This window comes from Heliconius melpomene, chromosome 3, assembly GCF_056956725.1.
Source record: "Heliconius melpomene rosina isolate 202511_hmr_F chromosome 3, ASM5695672v1, whole genome shotgun sequence".
Classification (NCBI taxonomy): domain Eukaryota; kingdom Metazoa; phylum Arthropoda; class Insecta; order Lepidoptera; family Nymphalidae; genus Heliconius; species Heliconius melpomene.
The window spans coordinates 8,858,211-8,880,140 of NC_140391.1; the positions used below are offsets into that span (position 1 = coordinate 8,858,211).

At 32.4% G+C, this 21,930-nt stretch overlaps 4 protein-coding genes across 5 annotated transcripts; 1 reads left to right on the top strand and 3 right to left on the bottom strand.

Annotated features, from left to right (window-relative positions):
• Positions 1-1,918: 1,918 nt before the first annotated feature.
• On the top strand, positions 1,919-7,056 carry gfzf (GST-containing FLYWCH zinc-finger protein). Of its 2 annotated transcripts, none has more exons than XM_085207653.1 (6): positions 1,919-2,052; positions 2,381-2,533; positions 2,929-3,062; positions 5,242-5,308; positions 6,012-6,215; positions 6,875-7,056. In XM_085207653.1, the coding sequence occupies exons 2-6, from the start codon at positions 2,393-2,395 to the stop codon at positions 7,028-7,030; spliced, it is 702 nt and encodes a 233-aa protein (XP_085063779.1). In that variant the 5' UTR covers positions 1,919-2,052; positions 2,381-2,392; the 3' UTR covers positions 7,031-7,056. The 2 variants fall into 2 exon arrangements, with proteins under 2 accessions (XP_085063779.1, XP_085063780.1); XM_085207654.1 differs by having other exon boundaries at positions 1,986-2,086.
• Positions 6,751-8,504, bottom strand: Sfp93F (Seminal fluid protein 93F). Its single transcript, XM_085207655.1, has 2 exons — positions 8,231-8,504; positions 6,751-7,139 (listed from the first exon to the last, which is right to left on the bottom strand). The coding sequence occupies exons 1-2, from the start codon at positions 8,432-8,434 to the stop codon at positions 7,074-7,076; spliced, it is 270 nt and encodes an 89-aa protein (XP_085063781.1). The 5' UTR covers positions 8,435-8,504; the 3' UTR covers positions 6,751-7,073.
• Positions 8,505-10,272: 1,768 nt separating this feature from the next.
• LOC146540088 (carboxylesterase 1E) lies at positions 10,273-17,781 on the bottom strand. Its single transcript, XM_085207578.1, has 11 exons — positions 17,568-17,781; positions 16,073-16,266; positions 15,885-15,949; positions 15,420-15,557; positions 14,953-15,234; positions 14,514-14,583; positions 13,851-14,000; positions 13,201-13,425; positions 12,138-12,275; positions 11,505-11,799; positions 10,273-10,556 (listed from the first exon to the last, which is right to left on the bottom strand). The coding sequence occupies exons 1-11, from the start codon at positions 17,747-17,749 to the stop codon at positions 10,313-10,315; spliced, it is 1,983 nt and encodes a 660-aa protein (XP_085063704.1). The 5' UTR covers positions 17,750-17,781; the 3' UTR covers positions 10,273-10,312.
• Positions 17,782-18,626: 845 nt separating this feature from the next.
• Positions 18,627-20,845, bottom strand: LOC146540089 (uncharacterized). The gene is made up of 3 exons (XM_085207580.1): positions 20,507-20,845; positions 20,210-20,341; positions 18,627-19,459 (listed from the first exon to the last, which is right to left on the bottom strand). Exons 1-3 carry the CDS (start codon positions 20,732-20,734, stop codon positions 18,797-18,799), a joined length of 1,023 nt encoding a protein of 340 aa, XP_085063706.1. The 5' UTR covers positions 20,735-20,845; the 3' UTR covers positions 18,627-18,796.
• Between the last annotated feature and the right edge of the window lie 1,085 nt (positions 20,846-21,930).

Consider the following 21,930-nt stretch of genomic DNA (forward strand, 5'->3'; position numbering starts at 1 on the left):
ATTTTAATTTTTTCGCTGTGATAAAGCACGGCGTTGTGTTCTGCGGTGTTGTATAGAACTTTTCTTTCAAATCTATTATAATCGCTCCTAACATAAAAATCATAACGGACTTACTAAAACGATACCAAATATATAATTTTATATATATTTTTATCAATTACATATTAAAAAATAAATATGGCACCCCCGTTTAAATAAAATAGCAAAGTTTCATTTTGTAACATAATTTATTATTTTTCTAGGTACTATTAATTAAGTTAAATTATATGTTAATTATATGTTACCTACAAATATAAGTACTTTTACGTCTTCGTAAAAAAATATTTATTTTAAATAATATATTTATAATTTTCATTGAAATAACGATATTTCCAAAATTCCAACAACTATGATAATATTTACACAACTGAAATGTTTTTTTTAAAATGTTCATATAGTAATGATAGTGTTGTTAAATTCGATTTACGATTATATTTTAATTCAGGTTGATATAACGGTATAAATTTAGTTGAAGAAGTTACTATGAGTGGTAAAAGTAGTAGAACAGTGTCAAGACACTCAATTCTACGCAATGGTTATGCAGTTTTATTTAACACTAGTCTCCATGAAATATAATTGTGTAGAAAAAGAAATATAATTAAAATATATATGAAATATAATTGTATACAAAATATACTAATGTAATAACATATTAAAAATATTGGTCGAGTGCGAGTTGGACTCGCCCACCGAGGGTTCCGTACTAATTTCAGGAATGAAGGTCGAAGTTTATAAAATTTGTAAAAGTTGACTGTTATAAGTTTGCAGGCGTATTCACTCAATTTATATGAAATGAACAACAATAATAAGTTTATAATTATTTCTTTCTTTGAAACTTTGACATTTAGAATTTTACTTTTACTTGTCATTTTTCATAACTGTAAACCCATGGGAAGTACCCTGTAGGTTATAATTACGCCGCGAATTTCTTTTGATTGAGTTGAGCTAGATACTTCTATTTTTCTGTGCTCCAAGATATTAATTCGATGTTAATTTCAGCTTAATCCTTCATCTCGAGGTAAATGGTCTTGTCCGACGGTAACATGACGGACAATAAAGTGATCTTATATGGGTTCCGTATTTTCCTTTACGGAACCCTAAAAAAACAATACTCATTATCGGCATAAACAGAATTATTACACGATTACTTTTCACTTTTTTCTTTAATTAAAATGTTGTTCATAAGAATACAATCTATTAAATATTATCTGTTTAGCCATTTTCGAAACGTTAAGATAAAACTATAACTAAATAGATATAAAGATCAAATTGTAAATATGGCGTAAGTTTTATAAAAAGATGGATACATTTTATTTAATATCAGAAATAATATTTTTTGTTTAAAGCTTAATATTATTGCTACTTTATGATTAAATATAATTTTAATGTTTTCTTATATAAAAATATGTTGTAGGTAGGTACAGCTCTTTTAAATTAAAATTTATTTAGTTTGTTGATAAATAGATTTTTTTTATTCAACAAATATGCTATATTGGAATATAGACACTCGATAAATTGTTTAACTTGGACACTTGATGAAAATTCTTGTAAAGAATATTTTTTTAGAAGAAGTTTAGGTACTAACTTATTGATGTTCAATTTTGTCTCAATTTCGATCTACAGACAGAAAAAATATATTTGATAAATATGAGTATCTGTTTGCCTCTTTATCTTTATATGTATATATAAATGGGATATAGAATGGGACATAGAAATACTTCTAGTATTCATTTTTTTCCCACATATCCCACAGATAGCAGGGTAGATAATAGATAGATAGTGGATATCGGTCTCTAGACTAAAATATTTTTACCATAAAAATAATTGTTATTGTTAAATTACTGCACAAACTCGGGTAAAGCCGCTAGTATATTGAATTGAAATTAAGTATAATATATTATCAACTGTTATAAGAAGTTATATAAGTGAGATAAGGAATTGATTATATTACATAAATACTGCGGTTGTCGAAGTGATAGGTTTTTCCCGTCATATCTTAAAGTAACTAAAAAGGTATAGGTATTTCTTCTTCTTCTTCTTTCGTTGTGTAGGTACCAAATTTAAATTTCCCTAATAGGTACTAGTGATTATTTAAAGTTCAAATTCAACAGAATTGTTGAGAAGCTTTCTTAAAAATCTACTTCAAAATCTGATTTTGTTTGTATTTTAAAGTGTCATCGAAAAATATTTTTTTTTAAAAAACGTACAAAAAAATTAACGTAGCGGTATATGAACTCAAAGATCTTGAACCGTCTTTGACAGTAAAAATTTTATACGTTTTCTATAAAAGTTGAGTGAAAAGAAATAAATTCTAAAAAATATTTATGTATCATTGTTCCAGTATTTCTCCAAAATGGTGTTAAAAGTATACGCAGTAGGCGATGGCCCACCATCAGCGTCCGTCAGACAAGCCGTGAAGTTCCTGAATATTCCTCATGAGTTAATCAGTGTCGAGTTTATTGACGGAGATCATTTGAAACCCGAATATGCAAAGGTAACTAACAAATTTTTAAATCGCCGTAAATTGCAAAAGTTCAAAGAAGTCTAAAATTTCAAGATTACAGCTAAGCTAGTAGTATTTTTAGATGCAATAATTATTCTTTCTGCTTTTCCATTACAAAAGCGGAAAAAAGAATATTGTGATAAATTACTCTAGCCACTTGCATCTTGCTGTTTTTTTTTCATTATACAGAGTCCTAAAAACAAGACAACAGAGCTATGCCCAAAAAATCAATTAGAAACACATGTTGGTTGGCAGAACCCACATTTTTTACTATAAAACATAGATTAAAATTTCAAACACTGGATACAGATATTAATGGCATTTGTAGAAACAAATTCAAGTTACAGCTAATATAAGATATAGTTATCATGTATTTTTTCTTTAAGATGAACCCGCAAAAGGAAATTCCGGTGATAGATGACGATGGATTCTGCTTAGGCGAAAGCAATGCCATCTTACAGTATCTGTGCGACAAATACAGCCCTGACTCCAATTTATACCCACGAGACCCACAAGTTAGGTAAATACAAATTCATAATAATATAAGTCGCGACAAGTTGTGGGTTCAATTCCCACTCGTGGCAATGAAATGTTTAAATTTTAATTTTCTCGCTCTGGTAGCACGGCGTGGAGTTCAGCCACTGAACATACAATGTCTCTAAGAATTCTGCGGAAAATGTAGAACGATAGATTGAGTTAGTTCCCAGGTTCCCTCTGCCCACCCTGCTATGTGCGGGATATAGCGTGGAGCTAAAAAAAATCAATCTAAAAGAACCATACCATTTACTTTGCAACGTGATTGCCTTCAAAGCTTTTAATTTTTTAAATAAGCCTTTCGCTGCTACTTATCGCATACAGCATACCAGATACCGATAGCACAGAAGCAGAGTAAAAATAATCAAAACACTGTTTTCCACCCGAATTCAAGAAATGGCATGTTGAATGGTGGAATTCGTCGCCTTTTTTTGGTTTTTCTGAGCGAGGAAATGAAATAATTTATACAACCGGATGGGGTTCCCACTCACTGTGACAAGATGGTGTCAATGTTTTCTTCAATTAATCTGCATCGAAATCTCATACAATGGTTACAATACAAACTTACAACTTTTGTAAATAACAATTTTATAAGTAGATTTTTGCAAAGTTTCTCAGTTCAAAAGAATATACCTATACCATGATCGTGATGGATGAGAATCTATTATCGTGACATAATATTAATTTATCGGGTAAATAATGTGTCAAAAGGATTAGAAAAGTTTAACATATTAGATACTAATCGTAGGTCTAAAGTGGAATAAGATAACATTTTATCTTATTACGACAACCGGATATCGATTTTTTTTTTATTTTAAAAAGGGAATTGTTTGATAAATATACTTCTAAACTTAATAAACTAAACTTCATAAAGAGATAATTGAATTGTTAAAATACATACCTGATATGCAGATTAACGTTAACAATTTAACAGTCAGTTTAGTCTAGTTTTGTTTATTTAGGCGACCATATCAACGCTGCTTTATCTGAAAAAACTGGAGAAATCAAAACAATTGAATATAAATTTCCTATAACGTTTACACTCAGACATTTATCATAATTAGAGGCCTCGTGGACGCGTTTCGTCAAATGTATGATAGTGAGTGTTATATTTATTTATTCTATTAATTTTATGCATTATTTAAAAATAACGTTAGCATTCTGCACTCTATGCTAAATTTTACTCCCGTCCATCCGTTTAATTTTCTTTCAACGGAGTAAAAAACTTTTAGCTTCACATATTAATGTACAGATTGGTTAATATAGGTATTTAAATATATATATATTTTAGCTTCAAACTTTCTTACATAAATATTAAAAAATATGTAATATTTCAATACCACAAACAAATATAGTAATTAAAATTAAATGTTATAAGAAATACCGACTGACAATCAGAATCAATATTTGAATGCTTAGGTAAAATATTTGCAATGACTTGCCGATAAGTAGTGCGTCTCAATATTATCTATGTAATACCTAAAGACTCGTTCAGAAGGGGAGAGTTTATCGCGTGTTATATAAAGAAAATCATCCGTTACTATCGCTAGTATTAAATGCCACGAGATTATATTTATATTAAATTAATATTTTCTTCTTACATAAAAAAAAATTTTATGTAATAAAAGATATAATAATATCGACATAAAGAAATAATAATACTAAGTCATTGTATTATAATTTATAATCATATTAATAACGCCATCGTAGCACAATGACTAAAAATACACAGATGTTAATGGATTTTATATATCTAAATATAATTCGCAAAGTGGAGAATTTGGAAATTATATTTAAATACTTGGACAGAAAGTGGAGAAGGCAGTGCCTTTACTAGTGCCTGTCTTCATGCCTACCATGGAAAACGCGGGTAAAACACGAACTTCAATCCATTGCATTGTAGACGTTACTGTATAACGGAAAATTAATTGCAACTAAATTTGCTCTAAGAAATTCTATACAAAAAACCTCTGAGCAACAAACCAAAAGTAATCTCGAACGCATTTAGATAACCTATACTCGGATTAAGATTTAAAAAGCATTACAATACATTAACCTCATTCAAAATAACAGTTTATTGGAAAATGGCAGGATGTAAACAGGACGGTGCTCCGCCGCGTGCACTCGCTAAACTACCAAGATAAAGTTACTGTCCTACTTTGCAGGGCCCTCGTGAATCACCGACTCTGCTTCAATCTTTCCTCGTACTACGTCCACATACTTCCGTACAGTGTAAGTATGTTTTAATTTTTTTTTAATTTGATGCCCACTTTATGTATGGGCGTAGGAATAAGAGGGTTGGGTAGGTTCGGTTGAACCGTTCTCTCCAGAATAGTCCTGTGCCCACCCCAGAAGTTTTACTAACAAAATTTTGTCCAGAAAAATTTAAAGAAAATACGTGTAAGCGTTAACACGAACATATCTATTCAAAGGCAAAGGCTGAGTGTCTTAACACTATCATGCTGTGTGCGGAATGCAGCGTGAAGCTGATTTTACAATGAAAGTTGTTTATCTTGTTGAAATATCATATTAAAAATAATGATTAAGTAAGTAATAACATAAAAACAAAGTATTTGAATAATACTTGGTGATTAATTACATAATTAGCATAGAGATGATGTGGGTTTCCTCTTTACATTTTTCCATAAGTGCTGCAAAACTAATGCCGTGCCGTAATACGCAATAACCATTTAGATTAGCTTTGCAATTATTTGGCTAACAATACTTTACTGTATGCTTGCTATAAATCCTCTAATTAGTATATTATAATATCATGACATACGTTAAATAATCTAAATATTAAATAGTTTTTCTTTTTATTTATTTTTCTATTTCAGCTTCAGCCTGTATCTCGCATATAGTGGTGTAGACAGAGGGAACCTACGACGGCCTCTAGTCGACAATCTATAATGTAATTAATATCTTGAAATTGCAGATCATACCAATATTCTTTGACGCCGAACGTACAGAGGATAGTTTGAAGAACGTCCAACGAGTTCTTGGTGTATTTGAAACGTACTTGGAGAGATTGGGAACCAGCTATGTGGCGGCTGACCACTTGACCATCGCTGACTTCCCCTTAGTCAACTCCACTATGTGCTTGGAAACCATTAACTTCGATTTCAGCAAATATCCAAGGGTAAGTACCTAGTATCAATTTAACTTTAATTTATCCAGAATATATTATGTTAGAAAAAAAATGGAAAAGGGATTTTTTCAATTGCCATTTTTTTTCCTGCTGGCTGTAAGGTATCTAGGACCCCATATTATGAAACTTAAGAGTTTTTTTTGGTCGAAAGCGCAAATCGCTAATATTTCACTAGAAATTCTAGTCTAGAATAAACAACTGGTTCAAACTGAAAAAATAATTTTGTGTAGGATAATCTACTTATCGAGGAAGACTACCTATGGGTTATATTAAATCACGTTAATCGTTTCCATGAAACCAAACCCACCTACGGCTGCGCTTACATAAGTCGTTTCTAATGTTAGTACTACTCTTACGTTTCCCTCCAATTTCTCTTATGGCTGTTTTGTGATTAAAATTTCTATTTATTTATTCAAGACACAGTTTGAAGCTTTTTGGAATGTTAAATTAATGTCTTATTCATAATTTCTTAAATATCTTTATTAACTCTTATATACTACTTAGGATATTATCAAATTAAAATCGATTAGATATCGCTATCGAGTCTAATTTGTTCAATACACTGTATATACCTATAATAAAATTATAATCACATTTTACGAAACATTACATAATTTTGTGTTGATAATAAATAAAAATCTAAATTACAGATCCAAAAATGGTATAGCAATTTCAAACAAAATCATCCTGATCTCTGGAAGATATCCGAAGACACCATGAATATTATCCGTGCGTTGGTCGACAACCCCCCGGACCTGGCGCACCTCAACCACCCCTTGTTCAAAGCTCGCAAAATAAATAAATGAATAATGTTTGTATAGTTTGTTGTTAATTGTTGTTTCATTGTTGTTATCCTACACATTTCTTCAAGTAGAAGAGGCAGGCGTTGGAGCAGCAATCCTTGTGATTCATGCACTGGAACAATACAGTATTTATTAGTATGTAGTGTAGTAGGTACGTGTTGATTATGCAAATATTACGTTTGACATAAATTTTTGATAGTTGTGCTTTCCAATCGACAACAGACTTTAATAAATATTTGTAAATATTAATAAATTTTACTTATTTATTTTATAAATGTTTAAGGAGTGGACAAGTTCACACTTTCCGCCAAAATCCAGAGGCATTGCCTGTTGAGTCGCGTAACTCAACACTTCGCTTTGCTTTCTTACCAGAGTGAGCAAATGAAAATAATAACTAATTCATGTCCCCAAGCGGGAATCGTACACAACCGTTACGTTTATAGTCACACGCTTTGTGTGTGTTTTCCTTTAGATATCTTGAGTTTAGATATTTATCTAACACTATTTTCAAATGCAAATCGATGAGGAAAATTGTTAACACCTTTAATATTATTGTGAGATATCATTTTTAATTTGAATGCAGAAAGTTAAACAATATTACTTACCTAAGTATACATTTAGCGGACATTGACACGACTTAGTTAATACTTAACCTGATTTGGTATGATCACTTAGCAAGTTTGGATATTTATAAATAACTAGCGACCTAAGTGCAGCTTGTTATATTATAAGTAAATTACATAAAATCTTTTCAAACATTATTGCCTATATGTTATTATAATGTATAATCTATATTACTGTAAAGTTTCTTCAAAATCGGTTCAGTAGTTTTTGCGTGAAACTGATACAAACATCCATCCTCACAAACCTCTACATTTATAATATTAGTAGGATAATGTACAATGACAATGTAAATGCATAAGTGACAAAGAAAACAATAACCTCTGCAGATGCATATATATGCCTACACAATTTAAATAGGTTAGCATAATTTTAAAATAGTTGCAACTATTGTATTTTATAACAAATTAAATAATAATAGTTAGGTACGTTGATTTTATACGAAAGGAAAAATCTATTATTCTAATTGACCTTCAATAAGAGCATTTAATATAAGAAAATTACCGTATTTATGTCTTATCTGTAACTTTTATTGTATTTCCTTATTACTTTTTTAAGCAATTAAACAATATAAGAACTTACAAATTGCCCCGGCTTAAGGCATTCCGCTTTCACATCTGTCTCCAACAGCACTTCCGGTTCTACCAACTTATTGTCGACACCATCTTTAGACAAAGCTTCTGGGATATCCTTGACACTTTCAAAGCTTCTAACCTTTATTAAATAAGTAGAAACCTCAATAAGCAATATGGAGGAAATTATTAATATAATAATTGAGCGATTCATGTTTGTTTAGTTAAGTTCTGACAGGTCCCGTTGCGAGGTGGTCACTGGACTGGTGTGTGGACAAGCGTGAGCCGCGTTATATGTAACCTGCTTGTGTCTCACTTCTACACCCGCATACAATTACTGTACGCTAAGCAATTCCGATAAAAACAACATTACTGTTGATGACACAGGACGATTGTTTTTCTTTTAAATATTATTTTTTATTTATATAGTTTTGTTCTTTTTATTGTTTTATAATTATTCAGGTAATAGCTTCTTTCTACAGTTTACTCTTATTTAGGACTAAACGACCCGTTTTCGGCTTCGCCCGCTTGTACAATTACTTTAGTGATTTAATACCATTAGGTATCATTTTAAAAGAAAACACTTAACTTATAGCTAAAGTTCCAGCCTATTCAATAAAACACTTATTTCGTAGTAATAGTATCGTGTTCTTTTTATTGACATAACTTTATATTTATCTTAATGAAACTAACATTAAATTGCACAAATATTATAATAGTGAAATCTATAATTAAAACGGTTGAGCCGTTTCCGAGGTCAGCGAGAATAAACACACAGAAAAAGAATTAAAAGTCATTACGGTGTTAAATGCCCCCAAACACAACTTTTTTCCTATATCTTCCATGTGCAGGACATCGAGACGATTTGTATTTGAGTACCTATAGATATAAATTATTTCCTCGTTGACGGGATTTACGAGTACTTATAATATTGCGTAAATTAATGTATATATAAAAAGAAGCTAGAATTGTCTTAACATTAGGCTATTTCTGCCTTCTTTTTCGTTTTCTTCATTACTGAAGGTCGTGTCCGTTCTGGTCTTGGTGGAAGAGCAAACAAGGTGCTTCCATGCCTCGCTGTCTTCTGCTTGCCTTATTGCGCTAATTTCTGCATACACCACCAAATACGGGATAGGTTCACATATATAAACTAAAAAAATACTTTTGAAATATGGGAATAAGTTTAGTATTCTAGAATTAATATTACTTTGATACACACATTGTAACAGGATATAGTTTGAAATTAAAGCGTAATAAAATCTATCTATTATGAAATTTTTTGTATAAATGATTATTTATAATTAATAATTTCAAAATATGCAATGCAATGAAACACAACGAAAAAATTCTACGTGATCTTTTGAAAAATTCGGAAATTTTTCAACAGGGACAAGTAAAGAAAAATAGATAAATACTTTTTTAACTTTCATCATCAGCTCTAAATCTACAAAAGATTCACTGAACCTTACACCCGTATCAATATACTGACTAATTTGCATAATTAAAATAACGACAGATATTATTCCACGATATCATAAAAGGAAAAAGCTAGCAAAATCCTTTCACACTAGCGACTACTTATAATTCCCATCAGGAGTATAAAATTCACTTTCTAATACTTACAATAATACCCTATTAAATTAAAGAGAAAACTAAAAAGCATAGAAATACACAAAGAAATTTAAGTGTTATTTTTCCTTATTGAATTACTTATATACCTACTAATGAATATAAAAATACAAGGCAATTAAACGGATCGTCAACATCATAAGTAAAATTTTATCAGGCGTTTACTATTTAATAGTAAAAGAGCTTACTTATTTCGGTTATTATTTTCACAGTGAGCAATTTTATCACTATAAATCTTAATAATTTTTCGAATTGCAAGTTAATAAAAAGAGACTAGTGTAGCTAATTGAATAAACTACTCAAACAAATAAAAAATAAATCTGAGAACTTGAAAAATACAAAAAAAAGTTGAGGCAGACAAACATACATCATATAAATTTATGTACTTATTCAAAGGTTCATAATTTTAATAAAGAAAACACATTATACAAACGCATGATATTTATTTTAAAAAATCTAATATCTAAAGTCCAAAGTTATTAAACGTATTGCTGAATATCGGTACAACAGATGGACTAGTGTCTTTGTGCTTCGGGCGACTGTTCAACAGTCCCCCGAGCGCCTGATTGTTACCCAAAACCGTGGGAATGTTACCTAAAGGATTGTCTAATAATTTTGGAAGATTTAAAAGTTTTCCTAAAACGTTTTTGCATAACGCATCAGTTATCCTGTCAGCCATGTTGCCCCACAGTCCCATTTGACAAAATCTGTAAAATATTAAGAATATAATTACCTACATAATAGACAGAAGAAACCTACTGTAAATACATTACGTTCTTTACTTTCCGACCAATATTGGAGGCACTGCGTGTTGAGTGACGGAACTAGCTGCTAACTACAGAAGCAAAGAAATCAAAATAATTAATTCCGCCGAGTTATCACTCGGTCGAACCCCCAACACTGTGTTACTCACTACACTGTGTCACTACGCCACGACGGCCTCAATATAGAATATTACTATGTAGTATATATACGCCTAATTAATCCATAATGAGTATGGCACTCGGTCTATTACCGCAGGCAAATTCGAACTTCCTAGGGTACACAACTATTATGGTGACAGAACCCTAAGAAAACGTGTACCCTATGTGCTTAATGGTTTGCCTGAGGACATACGCCGCGAGCCAGACTTAAGGAGGTTTAAAATTAAACTTAGGGAGTATTTTCTGTCAACTGTTAATTGAACAAGTTGAAAGAAAATACTTCTTGGTCTGATTTTGATCTAATATTAATGTAATTTTAATTAAATCATATGTATAGAGGCTCGGGATCCTGCAGTCAAACTCACAAAGAGTTTTGCAGGACATAGTTTAACTTTTATATATTGTAAAATGGTATTAATAAAATAAATAAATAAAAATAAAAAAAATATTGTCATTAATATGGTATAAAATAGTAAAACCACATATGCCCCTTTCTAATGCCCAATTCAGCATCACGCTGTATCCCGCACGTAACAGATTAGGCAGAAGGAACCTAGTTTTAAGACTTAAGACACTCTATTCCCCATTTTCATTCAATTCTCGGCCTTTTGGCTAAAATGATCCTATAGTCTGATCGAATACTTACTTCTTTTCCATTCATTTAAAATAATCTGCCTTAAGCGATATAGTTCTTATTTTTTTCTTTCTATCGTGTATACAATCTGTACTTACCTGAAATTTTTATCCATAGTAACCCTATCAGTTATCTTAAGATATTGTTCGCCATCTTGCGAGAAAGGGATAAAACCGAAGATTTTTGTTTGATTCTTTTGCGCTGGCTTTTGTCTGGCGAATTTTATGATAAGATTTAAAAAGGTATCTCTTGTTTTAGCGTCCATTTGTGATATGCCGCCGGCTACGGAGTTGCCGTTGTCGTCTAACGGTTCGAAGAGGTAAGCGAGCTCGTCGCCGTGAGCTGGGCCCTTAGGTTTCTTATCATTTCTCTGTGGTTGTGGATCTGAATTTTCTGAAAATTTTGTTTTTTTTTTAATTTTGTTTGTATGTTGTGTAATCTTGATTAAAAACAATCAAGTCTCTTTTTTTAGACATTTTAAATAGGTATAGGTAATTTTCTTTTAAAGACAATCTAGAAATATTCTATTATGCTCCAACCAAGCCGTGATAACTTCCATACTATACTAGTTAACAATATAAGCGAGATTTCAACCCACTTCAACGATAAATTATAGCCCCTAATGGACCAGATGAAATCGTTTAATACACATTATAATAAAAAACTTTTCTGCTTTACACGATTTTCCTTAGGTACCTAAATTACTATAAAACAAAACGTATTTTACTTACGTGTGAGAGCAAGTCCGGGCAAGAAATGCGATCCCTTGGTAAGGTTACCAGTGTGCTCAAAGCTGTAGAGGAAGGCCGGCGCACCCGCGCTCCACGACCTGACAGTCTGGTACGCGGGGAAATTAAATAAAGCGTCACCTAAAAATAAGTTTATATGAATTGGTATTATTTGGTATACAATTTTATTAAGAAAATAATGTGTGTGTGTGATTTTGAGGCCAGTCGTGGAAAGTGTAAGTAGGACTGGTTCTGGGTTCGATTACCACTCGAAGAAATGAAATATTTATTTAAAAGCGCGGCGTTGAGTCCCGCCACTCAACACGCAATGCCTCCAGCATTAGGCGGAAAGCGGGGAACGGAGTGTCTAAACACTAGGTTCCATTTGCCTACCCTGTTGTCATCTATACGTCAGGCGTGATACAGAATTACAAATGCTACAATTTGCCTTGATTTTAAGAATAGGAAAATCTATATAAAAATCTATATATAGATTTGACCCACAACTATTTCCCTTAAAACATGACCCTTCCACTGCACCAAAATTATATAATAGATAATTGTAAAAATATATCTTTAAAATCAATGTAACAGACACATAAATGTAATTTTAATATATTTATTGAATTTTAAAAATGAACGAAGGGTGAGTTTTGGAGTGGATATCGAAGGGGTAAAATGTAATCTCTTGAAATACCTCGCAGCTGTTACAATTGCTTATTATTAGTAGATTCGAGGTAACGCGCTTCTACTTAAGTAAGTTTTAGTTAGCTTTAAAAACCTATTTTTAAATTAATATATCAATGAACTCCGATCAATATATATTTTAGAAATTATTTTTAAGTGTAATCTGAATGTATATTATTAAGCCAAGATTTTACGCCAATTCTTTTTATTAAATGAAGAAATCTGTTTCCCACACAACGACATTGCGGAATTCAACGCCGCACTTTACCCTGTTACCAAAAAGCAAAGTAATGGAAATATTAAACATATAATTCTTTCCGCATGAGCCCCAATAAGTTTTCAATTTTATAATTTTAATAAAGAAGTATAGAAAAGTTACCAGTAGCTTCAGCGATCTGGGTGAGTCCATCAACAGCGTTCAAGGAACTATCAAACAGTGCTTGGTAGTAATCAGGGAGAGGTATGACACTCTGTAATCCTACTGTCTTCAAAATATTGAGGCCTTGGACTTCGTCTACCACATTCTTGAGACCCCCGATTATGTCCTTCTTTATAAAATCTTTGACAGCATTCAACTGTGTCGTTAGGAATTTGCTGTATTTGCCTGGAATTTGAAATATATTATTATGCCTAATATTTTATTATATTAAGACAAACTCTTTCTTTTTATCTTTTTACCCTCACTCTTTGCAAGTAGTAGGGTAGATAGAAAGATAACTTATACACTTATAACTTATACACTCTACTTCAAAATATCTTAATAAGTTTCAAACTTTCCGTTAGTTTTAGAAACATTGCAATGTATTTCTTGTATAAGTACCTATAATAATAATTCCCCCGAGAGAAATTCGAGCTAACATTTATTTAAGATAAAATCAAACAAATAAAGTCTATCAATATAAGAAAATGTTGCAACTTTATTTTCACCTATTTCCAAACGACCTCACCAGGGTAGCCAAGAAATATTTTTAAACATCTCTAAATATTTCCCTTCATTATATTTCTAAGCTTAAAAAATATTTTTTTTACCAAAAACAGCATTGGAAGTCTCGGCAGAAACAACTCCTGTAAGAATGGGCACCCTTTGATGCTTCTTCTGTAATGAATCTGCCGGTGGCTCTTCAATGATGGGAGGGAGACCGCGGCTGTCGTATTTACCCTCGACGCGTACTCCAGAACCTGGCACAGCAAAAACATAAAAAAGTTAATAAATTTTATTTTATAATATAATCGTGGTACATCAGGCTGTCGTGGCGCGGAGGCACTAGCGTGAAACTGTAAACGTGACGGGTTCTATTGCCACTCAACACACAATGCCTCAGAACTTTGGCTAAAAGTGGGAAACGGATCGTGTTTTACTAAGTAAAATTTATTCTGTGCCCCAAGGCACCATATACCTACCTAAATACCTCCACTTAATTTCGAGATAAATATTCTTGACAAACAGACAACAACGTGATCCTATAAGGGACTCGTTTTGCCCTTTGCATACGAAACCTCATTAAAAAAGATATACTGCTGTAGTCAACGTGAGACTAATATAATATGTATCGTTCTAATTAATTTTATTTTAGTAAGTACCTACTTGGAATAGCATACACATAAAAGTATTTAGTTGATTATATGATATAAATGTATTTACTTTAATCCAAATTAATAATAAATTTATTGTAGAGGTATTATGGACCTTACCTGAACGTCCAGAAATCTCATCCAAAAAGGCGTTCGCGTCTATCATACTTGTATCAATTTCTTTGTCAACCTAAACAAGTATTTAATTATTAGGTAAATATGTTTTTACAAATAGCATTAAGCACTAGCACTTAATAAAATAATTTTAAATTAAATTTCGCTGTCCACTAGGGCAACGAGTCCAAGCTGGTTTAAGCTGGTGGTAAGATCTTTAAATTTCTAAATGACTGGTGTGGTATTAAATTTAACGGGTTATTTAGTAGCTAAAAAATGTCATACTTATTACAAACATTTCAAATATAAATATTTTATTTAACTATTAAAAATGACGAAATTAATTTGTTTAATCTCTTTAAAAAAACCAAGTCAATATTTTAACAAATTACAACAAGTTTTCGACAATAAAAAATAAATCAAATTGCAACAAACTATACGATACCTGTACAATTTTTTCTACGGGCATTTTCCTCAAGCACAATAGTAGACGTTCTGCAGGTTCTTTGGGACAACCAGTTTTTTCTGCCAACGTCTGAGCATGTCTTTTCGGGTTTTCCTTCACCGCTCCGGGGGACAGTGGGGCTCCGGACAAGGCTGCAACGCCGGTAGCTGATCTACCTTCAGGTGAGAGAGATAGAAGTGACGCGGCACTACCACCGGATCCTTGGCCCATTACCATGACACGAGTTTTGTCTCCACCGAAAAATTCTATGTAATCGTCGATCTGAAAAATAAATAAGTAAATATTTGCATATAGTAAAAATGACGACTATTCAGCCTATAAAAGAAGGCAGTGTCTCTTTTAATAAATATTGAATTAATCACATAATACGGAACGTTATGGTTTAACTAAATTATTAACTTCAGTAACTCATATTTTCTATGAACGAGTAATGTTTTTTTACTTACCCAAGCCATAGCAGCACGGAGATCGAACATACCGGTGTTCCCGGATGCATCTCTACTTCCCGTACTCAAAAAGCCGAGAGAGCCCAAACGATATTGGGCAGTCACTATTATAGTGTCCCTTTGAGCAAAATGCTGACCCTGTCAGGTTATTAAATGTTAAAATCGAAATATTTTATATTCATTTGTTTATTAGTAACAAAATTATGGCGAGTTATTTACTAATATCATGTACGGTATTCGAGTGGTCGTGGTGGCAAGTAGTTGTCATTTTATTAATATCAATGTAAAAAATATGTATTATCTCAAATGTGATTGATGTTTTTCTGACCCACAAAGAAATTAATAAAATTATCAAAATATGCTAAATGAAATGATTAGTCACTATCTCTTATTACCCATTAAATATAAGGTAATAAAAAACATAATATGCAAATATTAAATCACGATTATACAAAATATACTTACTCCATATGGTGAGATCGATCCCGACCTATAGTTCCCGCCATGGACGTAGAAGATCACAGGACAACCTGAATCAGAAATAAATATATGTATATTCAATACAATAGACGATCATATTTGTTCGACAAATACGCCTCTAGAAATGTTCAAATTAAATGAAATAATGAAAAAATAAATCAACAATTTCTAACCTTCTTCTTCACCAGGCATCTTGGGAGTGAAAACATTCAAACACAAGCAGTCCTCCCTCCCAACAATGCGCCCTGTTCCACTTGGGTCTAGCTGTGGACATGGTGGACAGTTTCTAGTAGCGTTTACTTCACCAGCAAGGTAACGCCGGATTGGTCTTTGGAACCTCATCTGACCCAGAGGTGGTTCAGCATATCTGGAGTTTTAAAAATAGGGTTAAAAAAATAATGCACAAAAAAGACTACTAGTACTTTAAATAATGTAAATAGTAATAGCGTGCTTAATAAATTTTCTCTCTCTGACGTCTTAACACTAGGTTAACTCTGCCTACGCTTCTGTGTGCGGGATACAGCGTGAAGCTGATTTTTATAACAAATCAGTGCGTTACGAATAGATATAAAAACATGATAAATAGGAGAAAATTAAAAGTTAAAATAATTTATGCTATTAACAATATTGCAAAATAAAAGGAGTATCTCATTTTCAGGATATTTATAGATGTAACAGACTTTTATCTGCGGAACTGCTTATCATGACATCCTCTATGCTTAACTTATAATATTCATTAAAACTAAATAATATTATAATCTTAAAACTAATGAATATTATAGGAATTTCGTATAAATATAATCCAGTGACGGGTTTATTAGGAGAAATTGAATAAGATAAGCCTTATGGCGGCCAATGGGACAGTTCCTTTTTTCTGCCTCATATAAAAACATTTTTTATGACTGTTTTTAATATCACACAGAGAAAACATTGTGTAAGTGGAGTAGCATTGGCTATCCCTAACCTGACCATTCTTGTTTGACATTGATTTACATATTACAGTTACTTTCGCAAAACAACGTATTGGATAATCGCGGAAAAACTTGTTTCGACCCACCAAATGTACGTGTCATTCCGAAAAACGGGACAATTCCGTTCAAAACGGGACGTCTGGTCACGTTAGTTATGCTGCCTTATTAATCGCGTACTTGATTGCGCTAAGATGAGCTCAGAATTTTGAACACAAACAATTTATTGTGCAAGTTCAAAGAAGTTACTGCACGAACTGATTAATTACTAGTAAAAGCGCTAGAAATTTGTCAGCCTTCCTGGTATTTTTAATATGAAAATGTAAATCCGAGAATAGAACAATCTTATGATAATTCTTGTATGGTACACATTTCAATCAAGATCAATATTTTTTTTCACAAAATATTAAATAAATGTCAATAGATCCCTTATGTCGAATGATTATGTTTAGTAATAAGATCGAGGTATCGAGAGTAATGTAACGTATAACTAAATTGCCTCTAGCCTTTGTAGTTTGAACAATAAGCAAGTGCCGCAGGTTCAAATACTACTGCGGTGACTTTTTCGTCGTAGTATTACATGCTTCATAACTAAAAGTTTCTTTAAATTTCATTCCTTTTTAATGAATAATAAATATTATAAATTTAGATCTAAAATATATCATGATATCTTACTAATAATTGTACAAAATCACATTACCTAATTCCATGAAAAGCATAATATCCTCTTGTATCGTCCTTCAAGCCTTGCAGGCGACCGCCGTACCCATATTTCTGGATGAAAACCACTGCAGCATCAGGCTCGGGGGGTGCCGCAGGGTTCCCGCCTACCACCGCCGCCGCTGGCGCAGCTAAACCCAACACAAGCAACGGCCACAACATGTCTGTGACTGATAGATGAGCGGAATTGTTTGCGTAATATTGATATTGTTATCAATATACTGTGGCTTATTCATTTAATTTTTATTTTGTAGTTTTGATCTCGTCTAATTTTGCTTAGTAACTAGTCCTTTATCAGTTCTTTATTTATTTTAAGTTACTATGTATAATATATAGTAAAAATTGCTATTAGTTAGAAGTTATTATATCTCACCCGAAAATAAAATTATAAGACCACATCTTAAATTCACATTTCCTATAGTTTTATAACAAGATTGACCTCGAATTTTGTCTGTGTAAAAACCCCAATCAAAAACGCGTAAACGTTCTCCGTTTTCCGCCTTCTAAATTTTTATACATAAATATCCTAATCGGTGAAGGTTGCATACGAGCATTCTAATAAAACCCCCTTCCATCGCTCACTTCCTTTTCGAGTGAACATTTGTGCATTTCTTTCAGGGCCGAGTTCTGTCATCCCACCCTAGCCGATGACGCTGTAAAAATTATTCCAGGTCAACAGCAGTATAAGTCATCAGATTTAAGTGGTGACATGATGATCATGACGTCTGTGTTCTCGGATAACAAAAGCAATTAAGCAATATGAACATTTTAAGCAAGCCAAGTTCCAGAAATTGCATTTCCACCATTAGATTATATTTGATATATTTTATTCAAGTTTATTGACAGATTATATTCAGAAAGGCACGATGTTGATAGAAAGCGTTACAGCAAAGTACAGAATAGTCTTAACAATTTTAAACTTTAAGTTTAGTTCTTTAATATTAGAATCACTTCTCACGTCTGATACATGAAACATATTAGGCGACATCTGTGGATAGATTTCTTAAATATTACATAAAAGGAACACAATAAAACAATATTAATTATTTACTCCTTAAATTAATTTAATATACATACAAACCAAGGAACTTTACGGTGGGTAGATAGGCCTAGAAGGAACAGGTTCATTTACGAATATATTGCTGGAAAGTTATCACGAAAAATCATCTTCTTCTTGGTTCATATTTACGGTATCAGTTGTGTTAAGAATTAAGATTCATTCTCTTCTTTGATAATTACTGTATTAGTAGTGTTAGTAGGATCTTGCGAAGATTCAGCAATAAAAAGTTGGTAATGGCCCGATGAATCATCTACCTCGACCTTATATTGTGGTGATTGCTTTGGTAACAGAACTTGGTGCGGTAGTGACTGGTTAGGTAGGGTGTGGTATTGTGGAGATGGACAAGATAACTGGATGTGATTAAGCTTGTGAGATGGCTGGTGATGGGTCGATGAGGAAGAGGCTGAAGTGTCAATGTACAGTGGAGGTGATGGTGAATGAGATGAAAGTGATGAACAACATCTTTGGTGTATGTTTGTTGGATGGGATGAAGTAGGTTTGATTACGTTTGATCCTAGTGCTATATAAGAATCTTCGGTCAGTCTCCCGATTTTAGCATAATAAATAGCATCTGCAATAAGTTTTTGTACAATTGTGAGCGATTTTTTATTTAAATCTCTTAATTGTAAGCCTATTGACCTTCCTAAACATTCCCAGTCTTCTTCTTTCATCGTCATTACTTTATTTGATGTATTTTGTGTATCTTCTTGTTCCTGCATAAATGCTCTCTTTTTTTTCACGTGAATACTGGAAACTAAGTTTGATAGACCTAAATGACTACATTCAAAGTTGTCGTTGGATAATGAAGAATCCTGCCAACAATAAAAATAATTTTATTTTTTCAGATGGTCACAGTGAATTTTTAACAAATGTGTAAATTCAGTCAGTGCGCTGCACTAAAACTTATGGCTATTGAAAAATAAATTCTTCTTTTATTAGAATTAAAAAAAAATATTACTTTTTGCCAATGAATTCCATGATCTTGGAATGCTGTGCTTGTCCGAACAAAACATTTGCTGAACCATTGAAAATCGTTACAAATATATGGGTATAAAATACATACTGAGGTGCCCTACCCATAGACCACTGTTGATCCGTCTATCTATATATACAACTTGGAAGCGTCAGCGCTCCTTTTACGGGAACAGCATATAGGGTAAAATATTATAACAAGTACATTTTTCGGAGCAAAACAAGTACATATTTTAGAGATAGAATATATGAAGATATGTAGACGCCATAATTGCCTAACCTTTCCTAAAGAAGACTGGCAAATTATTACTGACAGCCTAACGTTATAAACCACAACTCCTCACCACTACCCGCATACATGGCAGGTCACTATAGGAAGAAGTGGGAGCGAGTGTGAGTATGCCCCTCACAGTAACACACAGTCCCTCTGACACCTGGACTGGGCAGACGTGGATACAGCGTTTTCGCGTTGACTGATGTTATAATAACTATTAACGCACAGTATGATTATAACATGTAGCAAATTAGTTCAGCAAAACAGTTCAAATGCTAACTGAATAATCATTTAAATAATTTTGACATACTCGTACCGCATTATCGTTTCCCATAGATTCTGGGCGACGTGGTTCAGTCGTAGATCTCAAGAACGTGAAGGCGTCAAAATACCACAATGATGGTACATATACTTCCGGAACCCTTGTTCCTTGTTTCGATGCTTGCAGCTAAAAAAAGGAAGAAAAATACAACCTCATCCAGTAACTCCATTATCAATAATTAAAAAGATGTATAGAAACAAAGTTAAAAGATATAAATTCAATGTAAATAAATAATAAATGATAAATATTGAAAAAGATGTTAAAAGAAACGACGTGTTTGTACTTTCGTACCTTTTTCTCTTCTCTACAATAAGCAGACTTCATATTTTCAATTCTTTTTTTCAAAGTCTTCATAGTTGCTGCCGGATCAAAAGTGTTATACATTCCTAGCAGCATTTTATAACTATCGTGGCGTAGAGATTTATTTTTATATTCAGGATGATCTTTATCCCATAAGTATGGCATGTCTTTGTACTTATCTAAAATATTTAACAGGGTTGTTTTCATAACCGACGTCATATTTTACTCCTTTTAAATGGTTAAACACGTGTTACGTGTGCATAGAACGGCTGCCGCAGCAGAACTGGGCGTCTTGTGTAGGCACTAGGCATCCTAGGTCCCTACGTGTGAGTACTGAACTACTGAGTACACTACATGTAGACTGGGCACTGCAGTCATACTCATTTACTATGAATGAAGAAGAATGGTCGGGCCCTTTTTATCCTCCTAATTTAGGGCTAATGTCCCCTATGTATAGTGCCCTACATGAAGTAGTGCCCATGTATACAATCAAGTTTAATCGCCACTTTTAAACGTAATACTAATAAGTAATTAGTTAGTTCGTTATTGGTTTAATTCGTTTTTGATCATACTTTACCCTAATGTGCTAAACTAGCAACAATATAAACCATTTTTTTTTAATTAATTATTTTTGATTTCACTAATAAATTATTTCAATAAATAAAATATTGTACACTATTGCTTTCATTTAACAAATTATTAACTTTTATTTTAATTTTAGTTTTTTTTTTCGGGTTCCGCAACTCAAAGGTGAAAACGAAACACTTATACATGTTGACCGTCTGTTAAAACCGAGGTCTACTAGAACTCGAGATCGTGTAGAGGTATCAAGCTGAAATCAACATCAAATATTTAAGTCTATGGTGTCTTGACGCACAGAAAAAACCTTACTAAAAACGACAGAATCAAAAACTAGGAGCATTAATAATAATTATGCATCGATTTTGTTGCATTTTGTTTGAAATTCACTGGGTAATCGTAACTTACAAAGTACTTCCCGTGGACCTACAGTTATGAAACTTGACACGATGTGAGAACTTACAATACAAATAAGAAAAAAAAAGCAAAGGTATTTTATATAAAAAAATTATTAGAAACTTATATTATTATGTAGTTAATCTATATATATAAAAGGACTTGTCCTCATTGACTGAGGTAAGACGCACCCACAGCCGTAACCGCTGTGCGTAGAAACGTGGAATTTGGACAGATGTTTACTTTCGTAATCTGGACATCCACTAAGAAGGGATTTTGAAAAATTTTAACTCTAAAGGGGTAAAATAGGGGTTGAAAGTTTGTATGGAAAAAAATTTAAATCGGCATCGATTTTCATAAAATTTTAAATTTAAATTTTTAAATGTATTTAATTGAACACGTGTTTCATCGTGGTGCATATAAGAGGTTGAAAGTTTGTA

Excerpts from the sequence above, each read along its gene's own strand:
- gfzf (XM_085207653.1), top strand. The coding sequence starts at position 2,393 with ATGGTGTTAAAAGTATACGCAGTAGGCGATGGCCCACCATCAGCGTCC. Across the intron at positions 2,534-2,928 it reads TGAAACCCGAATATGCAAAG|ATGAACCCGCAAAAGGAAAT; the intron begins GTAACTAACAAA and ends TTTTTCTTTAAG. Across the intron at positions 6,216-6,874 it reads ATTTCAGCAAATATCCAAGG|ATCCAAAAATGGTATAGCAA; the intron begins GTAAGTACCTAG and ends TCTAAATTACAG.
- Sfp93F (XM_085207655.1), bottom strand. The coding sequence starts at position 8,434 with ATGAATCGCTCAATTATTATATTAATAATTTCCTCCATATTGCTTATT. Across the intron at positions 7,140-8,230 it reads GCCTTAAGCCGGGGCAATTT|TGCATGAATCACAAGGATTG; the intron begins GTAAGTTCTTAT and ends GTATTGTTCCAG.
- LOC146540088 (XM_085207578.1), bottom strand. The coding sequence starts at position 17,749 with ATGTTGTGGCCGTTGCTTGTGTTGGGTTTAGCTGCGCCAGCGGCGGCG. Across the intron at positions 15,950-16,072 it reads GATGCCTGGTGAAGAAGAAG|GTTGTCCTGTGATCTTCTAC; the intron begins GTTAGAAATTGT and ends TTTCTGATTCAG. Across the intron at positions 10,557-11,504 it reads ACTATGGATAAAAATTTCAG|ATTTTGTCAAATGGGACTGT; the intron begins GTAAGTACAGAT and ends AATATTTTACAG.
- LOC146540089 (XM_085207580.1), bottom strand. The coding sequence starts at position 20,734 with ATGACGTCGGTTATGAAAACAACCCTGTTAAATATTTTAGATAAGTAC. Across the intron at positions 20,342-20,506 it reads ATTGTAGAGAAGAGAAAAAG|CTGCAAGCATCGAAACAAGG; the intron begins GTACGAAAGTAC and ends TCCTTTTTTTAG. Across the intron at positions 19,460-20,209 it reads CTATGGGAAACGATAATGCG|GATTCTTCATTATCCAACGA; the intron begins GTACGAGTATGT and ends TATTGTTGGCAG.